We start from the raw sequence: 10,651 nt of genomic DNA, 5'->3' as shown, positions 1-10,651 counted from the left end.
CTGTGATATCAATTCCCAGCCCTTAATTTGCATTTCCTATAATGTTGTACCAGTTGTCCATCTTTTCTCAAGACTGCAACCGATTAAAAATGTATTGACTGCTAATTCTCAATTTAACTTCTATTCAGTGTGTTATTTTCAAATCGGAACGGGCCAACAATCTTTGCCGGGAAAGGGTTAAAAATGCCGTTGACCACCTGTCTATTGGTACTTCTGCTATTTTTAAACTGTACTTTTAGGTTGCCAACACAGTTTAAACTTTTCTTGTATGCACGCAGCACTAACAAGAGATTTTGTTGTCCAAAAATACATTTTAGATATCCAATTGACTTCTATTCAAAAGAATATTCAACAGAAACATTTTGTATTACTTTGCACCCTTTGAATAGAGTGAAACATCCCATCAAATCCAAGCCAGAACCTAAAAATGATTAGCTGTGGCACTGTCTGCAGACATGTCCAAGTTCAGTTAAACTCAGATATTCTACCTAGATTTTTCACTGAACTCCTTCCAGACAAGAGTTTCTTTAGTTGACAGTACAGTAATCAAAAGCTTTTTAAATGATCATTAACCCCTTTACTAGCATGAGAGTTTTGACAAAATGCTTCTAGAATAGCATTTGTTAAAGTTTGTTTCCTGGTTCCTATGAATAAATAATGCAGTGTATAATTTGTAAATTTTGCATAACTATCCAAATTCATTGGGGAATGGAGTACTGTTACCTAGATATAATTTAGTATTGATGCACCTCTATATTTTAAAAATAGGCAGTGCAATTGGCAAAGATAAAATTCCATGGAGGATATATCACAGCTATCCATGATAGGCTGAATATCTCCACAAGTGAGGTTGATTGGATAACTCGTGAGGATGAAAATACAAGAGGAGATATTTATTGTGCATCATGTCTGGTCACGACATATACAGCTAAAGAAAATAATTTTAATGAATAATTCCTAATAAAAACACGAGGAAAAAAAATCAAATGAAGATGCAGTGTGATGCTATTTTAGTGGAAAATACACTACATTGTGGGAAAATAACAGTGGAATGTCCAGATGTACATCAATCAGACCTTCTGGATACTTGACTAGTAAACATAATGTGCCAATGAAGGAGCTAATCTACTATTTAAAACATAAAACAAATGTTTTGAGTTTTTTTGGAAAATCAACTTTAGACATTGACAAAATTTAAACATTTGGCAGTTTGCTACTTTAAAAGAAAATCCTTACTTCAACTGATCAGTTGCTTATTCCCAGAAACCATCCAATTACTTTTGAAAGCACTACTCGTGCTTCACAAAGTAAACCAAAAACAGAGCTCAGTCAAAAGTCTTCACAGTGACAAACGCTGGTGCATAGTGCAACTCTCCAATATATAGTGTATGCTATACAAGCAAAGGTGAACGATACAATTGTTGTCATTCGCTGCAACTGTGTAAATTTACTCGGTTTGTACACCTTTTAAGGTCATTCAGTAGTTAGCTAGCTTTACGACATGAATGGTTAACTCTAAGTATAACCATTTTAGAGTGAGTTTACTTTACTTGCAGGTACCTGGGTTCAGAAGCGGTGCGTTTAAGAACACCTCATGATCACCTTACCCCCTCACCAAGTGCAACACAGCTATTAAAGGCTTTACTTCAAATCACATTTACATGTGACTTTTCACAAAATATCAAAATGTTCATACGACCAATTACTGCAAGTTTACTGTAAAAGGACACTGAGCTATTAAAAAGTCAATTTGTCCAAATATCCTGCATCTGCTGGAAGGTGGGCAAATGGACTGAAGTCTCTTCTGCAATTCACGCTTGTTTAACTTTGTGGCTTAGTCAAGCGAAGGAGGATTTCTTATAAGCAAGAGATGATGCAATGTCAATTTGTCAGTCAATTCAAACTTTTTCCTTCTCCATCAACCCCCACATGGGAAAAAAACTGTTTCTAGTAACTTGGTAGAGCATGAATAAAAATAATCATGGATTGCTGTACAGCACTAAATTTAATCAATTAAGCAGGTAAATCATATATTTCATAGACCAAATTAGTTTAGAAATGTCTTGGATATACTTTCCTCAGGCATAAGGCTAAAGTTATCATTTAAAAAAAAAAATCATCTGTTCCTTCCCTCCCACATAACTTCCCTGACCAAAAATGGAACTGAATATTTGTGCTGGTCGCACAATGGTGGCACTCCTGTCTCCGAGTCCGAAGGTCATGGGTACAAGTCCCACTCTAGAGACTTGAGCATAGAATCGACGCTGACACTTCAGTACAGTACTGAGGGAGTGCTGCACTGTCAGAGGTGCCATTTTTTGGATGAGTTGTGAAACGGAAACCCCATCTGCCCTCTCAGGTGGTGTAAAAGATCCCATGGCATTATTCGAAGAAAAGCAGCGAATTCTCCCAGTGTCCAACAAATTTCCCTCAGCCAACACCACTTAAAAAGAAACATTATCTGGTCATTTATCTCATTGCTGTTTGTGGGATCTTACTGTGCACAATTGTCAGGCATGTTTCTCTACATTACAACAGTGACTGCACTTGAAGAGCATTTCAATAGCTGTAAAGTGCTTTGGGACAGCCTGAGGTCATGAAAGTTCCTTCCTTCCTAGATATTAGTTTCCAGGCCTTCTCCAATCACACTCTAAAGCCACTGAGAGGTGGACAACAGCTGTCTTGGGTGACTAGTCCATTGAATTTTCCTCTTCCCAGTGCTTCTGAGCATGCATAGTCTCCTGAAGTCAATGAATCATGTTGCAATACAATTCAATTGGTGCCAGCAGCCTTCTGATATATTTCTCAAGTAGCCATTTGTTATGTGTGAGCAGGCTACATGACAGCTAGAGGCATCACCAATAAGCTCAATCCTATCAATACACATGTGCTTTTCCAGCAGGAATACCTGGATAATTTTCTCCTTCCCAACCAGAGGACAACTGAGGCAAGTTGTAGTGCTTCCACCAGCACACACCGAGAACTTGGGATCTTGTTGGATATATGGTTCAGTAGCACACAACCTAATGCATTTACTCACCAAGCCAGCAGGGACCCATACCATGTCTTTTTAAACAAACAGAGCAGATCAGAGCGTAGAAGCTCCAAACTGGGAACGTTTTGAAAATCTGCAAACATGCCCAATATAGCCCAGTCCGATCTCATCACACTCTTGAATTTGGTTTGGATTACACTTCTAGAAAGCATGTCACTCATATTACTATAATTAAAAAGCAATCCAGTGTACACCATTATTGTTACAGGAATCTTTTGAGTGTGCAAATGTTTAGGACACATTTTACCTGAAAAAAAATCATTAGAATGTTTACTTACAGCAGTACCCAGCAACAGGATACATTTTTCAACAAGTTTATAAGTCATGATATTTTTTAACTGTTAAAACAGCATGATGAGAGAACTCAGCTGCTTGTAGTCCGAATCGAATAGTGCAGTCGTGCAATGTTGAGAGATTAGTTTGACAAAATCATTTAATGACAGAAACAGTTTTTTTGTTTTTGAACACATTATCCAGAACTGATCCAGATATCAAATTGCCCAAATTTTTGCCATTTTAAATTAAGGTACATATCTCCTTCAAAACATTATTTTTTATTTAATTATCAGTAGCACAGCATTTTGTTTTGCTCATGTAGAACAGATACATTTCAAAAATGGTATCTCTATTACTGGAAGGCACAAGGTGAGGTGGTGTGGGGGAAGGGGTGACCATCGCCTTGCTCATTACATTATTAATCTATCAGATTAAGTTGCCACCAATTGGATCGTTCACCAGTGTCGAGATGTGAAGTCAGGTGCCAGTGTATTAAAAGGAAGACATAGGTTTGAATAAAAGAAAAACAAACCAGCAGCAAATATAGACCTACATTCATCGGATGGGAATAACATTGCAAAGCAGTTCCTTCCCATCAAAGAATAAATTAAAAACACCCTGTTAATACTTCACACTAATAAAAGGTTTTTAAACCAACACATTCCCAATATTAACACACAAAAAAATCAGTAGTGAGAATTGTTTTTTATAAAGCTAAAATGACCCAGGGTCATTGCCAGATGTGCAACATTTCTGCACAGGGGTTAACTCAAACTCTAAACAACAACAGGTGAAGACAACAAATCCCTTTGTGGTCGCCTGTATGACAATTCTTCGACAGGAGAAAGGTAAAAGTTCATTGCAAAATTTCCAGAATTACAAGAGTCCTTAGTATCACAGTATTCAGTTTTCCATGGATTTCAGCACATTTATAAAGTTGCTGACCTGAAGGAAATGGTCATATCCAAACCTCAGGTGATGATTAAAGTTCACAGTGTGTTCTCCATCACATTTTTTGGCTTCTCGAGATATTTTTCAAGCTGCAATACAATAGATTTCCAGTGGGCGTCGCACTGGAAACACAGGACATCAAAGCCACAACAGTGCAGACAGGCTGCACCCGATGCTTCAGCTTTAGAAATTAATGAACACACTATGGGCGGCAACTTTATTAAAAAAAAGGTTTTTGGCCAGTTTGCATCTCTCCTGAGTCTTTTTCTGGCCTTCAAGTGGGAAACCAGTTCTGTTAAACTCACACAAGTAGATCAGTTTAAGCATTAGGATACTGAACTGACTCATTTTGCATACTCTCTCTGCATGCAGCACAGCAGTCACTATTGCTTCAGATCAATCTTCATTTTACTGAGCAGAGATAGTGTAATACTGGGAGACAGTTTCTACCCTAGATCTATAGTTTTTACAAGTCTGGCACCTAGATTCCAGTTATAGGATTTCTTCTCTTTGTTTCTTAGTTTTTTGAACTACTTGGCCATTGTGGATTGATCCATTCTGGTTTCGCAGTAATTTCCCTTTCTCCCTGTCTGGCCAGGTGAAGGTAGCTTCATCACTGTCAAGTTCAGATTCTGAAACCATTAAGCTGGTGTTCTGTGCCGGAGCTTTCAGCCTGCCAACTACAATAAAACATTTATCAGCAATACTGCAGTACAGAGGGGGGAAATCACCTTGAAGGAAGCAGAACATCTTAATTGGTATTCTTTCTGGTGGAATGGCTAATAGTTTGATAATAGCATCGACTTGGTAATTGAAAATGTAATTATAAAAACTCAAGCAGAGTAGCTACTGCATCAAGGCCACGGTTTTAACTGGGAACATAGTCGACCGCAGCTGCAGAGTCCTTTCCACCGACAGCTGAACCCCATTTCACAGATAACGTGTGGTCCAGTGAACAGATTCACCATCATTTGTATTTCTTTGACTGATCAGCTGAAGTAGGAATGCACTCTAGCAAATCTGAACATAATCAACAAAGGCTCCAAAGTTTAACATTCATTAAAAAAAAGTCACCAAAATAAATATAGAAGGACCATCTCCAAGTTGTAGAGCGGAATTTTAGGGTCCCTGCCCCAAACAGCATCCACAAAAATAATGTAATCACTTATTAAACAATTTCAAAATGATTATTAGTTTTAAACTAGTTTGTACAGGAACAGTTTTTAACTTTGTAAAATCAATTGCAGTATGAGCTACTGAAATAAATGGTGATAAAAAACATTTTACATGGTGCTATACCCAAAGCTCTTACATTTACGACTATGACAAAAATGAATCATTTTTGTCAATGATGAATCACATTTATTGGCACTTTTTTGGCCACTGGTACATACTAGGTTCACTTATAGAAAGTGCTCAGCTTGTTTTCATACACAGCGTCTTAACAGACTTTTGTATGCACCAAGTTTCTGAGGAAGGAGCCATGCTATTCAAGTCAAATACATGTGTCCACATTTTCTTTATCCGGGTCAAATTTTGAACATTCCGGAGGTTGGGGAAGGCAGAAATGCTGTTTCTGCATGGATGGGGGTGGGGAAAGAGAACCTGTTATATGGGCTGGAACTCCTCTGGGATTCCACCCTGGTGAGTCCAGACCTTTACAGCCCAGTCAGGGTATACGGGAATATGTTCTGCCCATTCCCAATGTCAAGGGGACAAATTGGAGAGGCGGAGTTCCCAGGCATCCCTGGGATGTACCTCCCTTTATGACCATAAAAGGCCTCAGCGGTTGAGACCAGGTACGAGTCCCTAATGAAGGCCCCAAGCCATCGCTTTCTGCCCCGCCACAAACTCCACACCCTCACCACTGATCACCCCAATGTCCGAGGTTCACAAACTCAGCATCCTACTTGACCCCCAAGCGGAGATTCTAATCCCATTTCCTCTTCATCACAAAGACTTTCACGTCCATAACATTGCCTGTCTCTGCGCTGCCTCAGCCCAGCTGCTGCTAAAACACTCATCTATGCCGCAGTCATCTCCAGACTCAACAATTTCAATGCTCTCGTGGCCGGTCTCCCATCCTCTACCCTCCATAAACTTCAGCTCATCCAAAACGCTGCTGTCCATATCCTAGCCCACACCAAGTACCATTCACCCATGACCCCTGTGCTCATTGACCTACATTAGCTCCCAGTTCCCCAAAGCCTCAAATTTAAAACTCTCATCTTAGTACTGCATCTAAATTTCTTCATGGCTTCACCCTTCCATATCTCTGTAATCCTCTCTAGCCCCACAACTCTCCGAGAACTCTGCGTTCCTCCAGTTCTGGCTTATTGTGCATCCCTTTCACCCCACCACTGCTGGCTGTGCCTTCAGCTGTCTTGGCCCGAAGCTCTGGAACTCCCTCCTTAAGCTCCACCTTCCTCTCCTCCATTAAGATCCTTAAAATCCAGCTCTTTGACAAAGCTATTAATCACCCTCCTAATATCTGCTCCTTTGGCTCGGCATCAGTTTTAGTCTAATTAAGTTTCTGTGAAGCGCCTTGGGGTGTTTATCAACATTAAAGGCAATGTATAAATGCAAGCTGACGTTAGTAAAATAATTCTTTAGTCCTCATGGCTCCAGTGAGAGCTAAAGCCGAGAATTTTTTTTCAAACTGGGCTGATTTGGGCCTCATGGGACTTCAGGCAGAGTGGCAAGGCACTGCTCCCCCTCAGAAGGGTGACCTGGCTCAGACTGAGGAAATGCTGCTGAAGCATCCTTGCAGACACCAGACACCCATCCTGTAAATGCAAATGACCCTGTCCCTGAGATTTGGGTAAGGGCAGGAAGGATTTTCCAGACCTGTATCTTGGTCTGCCTTGTTCCAATGGAGTTCATCTAAAGCCATTAGAGAGATAGTTAGGCCAGAACTCCATGGACAGTCAGCAAAAATACACCAAAGATAATATTCTGCGACCTATGTCCAGTTTAGTTTGACATTGTAGTTTAGTACCGAAGATGCGAGGAAGGATAGTCAAGCTTTTAAGAACTGAAAATCTACAATGTGCTATTGTTTCTGTACACTTATCCATTTAAAAATAAAGGACAGAATGTATAACTTTTAAATGGGGACTGAATGATATCTGCATGCTCTGGTCCAAACATCACCCGGTCTCTAATCCTGGGAAGACGACACTTGGTCTTGGTTCCCATGTAACACCATAGTAGATTGATTAGTATAATATTTAATAGTTAAGGTAAATCCTGAATACTACTTTAAAGTAAGACAGAATTGTCGTATCAGAGGTCATAAGTATAAACTTTTGCAAAATATATTTAGAATAGATACCAGAAGGAGCTTCTTGCAAAAAAGGTGATAATATATTGTCCGAACTATATTGACAGGCAGGCTGCAGAGTTGTGGACTTTTAGGCCATTCAAATGCAGGGCTCGACAGTTAGAGTATTAGAGGGACATGCATTGGTGAGACAAATGACTTTTTCCTTACGTCTATATTCTTATCATAGTAAATTTGTTCGCATTTTACACTCCTAATCTGGTATAAGAAACAAACTTTCAGTCTTCCAGTGTCCTCAGCCTCTTTGTATTCTACCTACTACTGTTCTAAATCACACTGCCTGCAACAGAAAAAAATAAACCTCTGCTCCTTTGTAATAGTGTGAACAAATGCAGAGAGTATTGCAGTAATCTTTACTACAAATAGTACAGTAACTAATGCTGTACATTACTGGTCCAGGGACAGTAAACTTTATTTCATATTATATCCTCATTTATAGTGTCCAAAGAAACTGAATGGAACAAACACAATGGCCCCGATTTTCGGCTTGTGTGGGGAATGGTCGGATTTCCCCGAATGTGGGGTTTCTGACACACAAAAAAGTGTCAGCCAGCCCCACGCAATTTTCCCTCAATTGGCCAATTAATTCCCAGCATGTGGGAAGCCTTGCTAATTGTCTAAATCGAGTCAGAAATCCCCACAGTATGATGTCATCATTCGTGGTGCTTTCAAGGTCCATAGCAAGCACTGCATCCTCTGAAGGCTTCCAAATGAACCATACAGGATGGCAGAGGAGCCTGCAGCAGCTGTGGCCAGTGCCAGACCCCGAGCTGCCTTCAAATTCGACGAGGCTTCACTGCAGGCATTATTGGATGGGGTTAGAGCCCACAGGGAGGTCCTCTTCCCTAGGTCAGGGAGGAAGAGGCCTCCCACTGAGACCAAGGCTGCATAGATGCAGGTGTCAGCAGATGCCAACTCGCTGGGAGTCACCAGAGGAACCTTGGCATTACATCTGTAACTCCTTCCTTTACTCCCCCACAGTACCATCCAGAGCCCCGTCCTCACTGTGGAGGAGGAAGAGGCTGTGCAGCCAGACTCCTCAGAGGAAGCTCCAACCTCTGAGGGCGCAGCGTCAGCAGAAGTAAGCGCACCCAGCACCAGCGCAGACACTCACACCTCGGGGGGACCTTCGGGACATAGAGTAGTGTTGTCACCTGGTGTTTCACAGCTCACAAGTGAGCCTCAGCAGATACTGGAGACAGGGACAGCAGTGGAGAGTCCTCGTCGGAGGGCGCAGTGCTCTGCCAGCTCAGCTCAGCTGCATCTCGACCCTCTGCCTCTGGGTCCATCCGCAAGAGAAGAGGTGATGGATCTCCATGCACAGATGCAGGAGTCTCTGGCAGGTTTTGTCTGCAGGGTCGCTGCGAGTGTGGAGCGAATGGAGGAGTCCATAGCGACCATGAGCAGAGCCTTTGTGGAATACGGAAAACATGGTGAGTGCTCATAAGAGAATGACATCTCTTGAGGAGCGTTGGCCATCTGTTGAACAGAGAAACCAGATCTTCATGAAAGTCCTTCTGAGTAGGACTGCCAGTGCAGAAACGGGTCCCACTGGCCCCCTAAAGCGCAGCAAGGTGCTCTCAAGCCACTTCCAAGCGCTGGCCCCTTCTGGCTTGTGCAGCTTCAGGTGAGTGAGCAGCAGCCTGGTGCTCCTGGTAATCATCCTGCTGTTCCTGGTTCTGCTGCTGCCACCTCTGCTGTTGGAGATCCTCTAATGCCAGGAAGGGAAGGTGCCAAAGGCCTCCCATGCTTCTAGCAGATGTCTCGATTGAGGAGGTCCTGAGTTAGGGTGGTGAGAGGGGCTTCCCAGGAGCTCACACTGAAGAAGTGCGTGAGGCTCCAACTTTCTGCAGCTGCTCCTAAGGCTTCAAATTGTTCCCCCAAGCCTTGATCAACAAGGTCCTGCAGCCTGCAAATGCTGCCTCTTTAAATCTCTTCAGCCCTCAGCGACCTGCTGCTGCAAGCAAGCCAGCTGTTTTCACGCCAGCTCTCATCAGCGGGGTTCCCCGCAGGGGGGTTTCAGGTGGGGAAAGCCCCAAAGTCGCAACGGCACGGGAAAATCGTCCTTAACAAGGTGATCATTGGTGATTAGTGTGCCGACGAGCAGTCCCGCCAGCGGCGGGCGGGACTGAAGCGGGGCGCGCGGAAACGGCAGTCCGAAAGTCGGACGGGGCGGGGAATCAGGCGGGGGGGGGGGGTCCCGACCCGCTTTTCCCGCGATTTTCGGACCATGGCCGCATGAAAAGCCGCCCGACAGCTGCCCGAAAATCGGGGCCACTGTCTACACCAATCCAATATTTTTTGATCTGCACTACAAGCTTTATGAACTGGATGAAAGATGCTGCTCCTGCTAGCCAGCTAAAACAGCCAGCTGAGAGTTGCAAGCTGATATCTATATTCCAGATCTTCTCTTCCCTTCCCCAAACATTCATACTGTAGAGTTACACTAAAAACAGACAGCACTCTCTGCAGGTGTAAAGGTTGTAGTGCACAATTAAAAATCATTTTATAATTGAAAGCTTTTAATGTCGCTGTCATCAAGACGAGGGATAATTGTGCAGATAGTCAGCCACAAGCACATCTATGCTGGTAAGGACAGATGCAGAGTAAATCTCCCTTTATTCTATCCCAACAATGTGCCTTGCCCTAATTTCAGAAAAGCGCCTCTACATGGTGACATTTCCATTTCTCGTTCCAGCTATCATTCTAGCCTCTTTGAGAATGGCAATTTATGCCGTAGACCTATATCCATTTGGAATTTGTTTCAGAATCTCAAGCCTGATTATCACTTAGCACTTTTACAATTAGAGCAGACGAGACTTTTAATGTCACAGTCTGGGCTAAAACTGAACTGAAGATAGGAGCGACGAAAGGACAGTGAGCAAATAAGTCCCTCCCTCAGTGATAACAGTGAGGCTCTGCTCCCATAAATGAGTCTCGCTCGACAAAGTGCAGATTGGAGAACTGGGCATGGGGAGGAGGGGGGGTGGGCGCAGCATACCAGATTCGTGGTGCTCAGAATTTTC

General features: G+C 42.6%; 1 protein-coding gene across 1 annotated transcript in view; it reads right to left on the bottom strand.

Annotated features, from left to right (window-relative positions):
- Nucleotides 1–878: 878 nt before the first annotated feature.
- Nucleotides 879–10,651, bottom strand: part of LOC147103192 (dyslexia-associated protein KIAA0319-like protein) — a 123,303-nt gene continuing 113,530 nt past the window's right edge. Inside the window, exon 21 of the mRNA XM_085962584.1 lies at nucleotides 879–4,962. Coding sequence (XP_085818710.1) covers nucleotides 4,775–4,962 — 188 coding nt within the window. The 3' untranslated portion in view covers nucleotides 879–4,774. The remainder of the gene's footprint in view (nucleotides 4,963–10,651) is intronic.

Source organism: Somniosus microcephalus, chromosome 20 (genome assembly GCF_052327205.1).
Source record: "Somniosus microcephalus isolate GS21.2 chromosome 20, FLI_Smic_1.0, whole genome shotgun sequence".
In the NCBI taxonomy this organism is placed as follows: Eukaryota; Metazoa; Chordata; class Chondrichthyes; order Squaliformes; family Somniosidae; genus Somniosus; species Somniosus microcephalus.
This window is presented reverse-complemented; position numbering and strand designations above follow the sequence as displayed.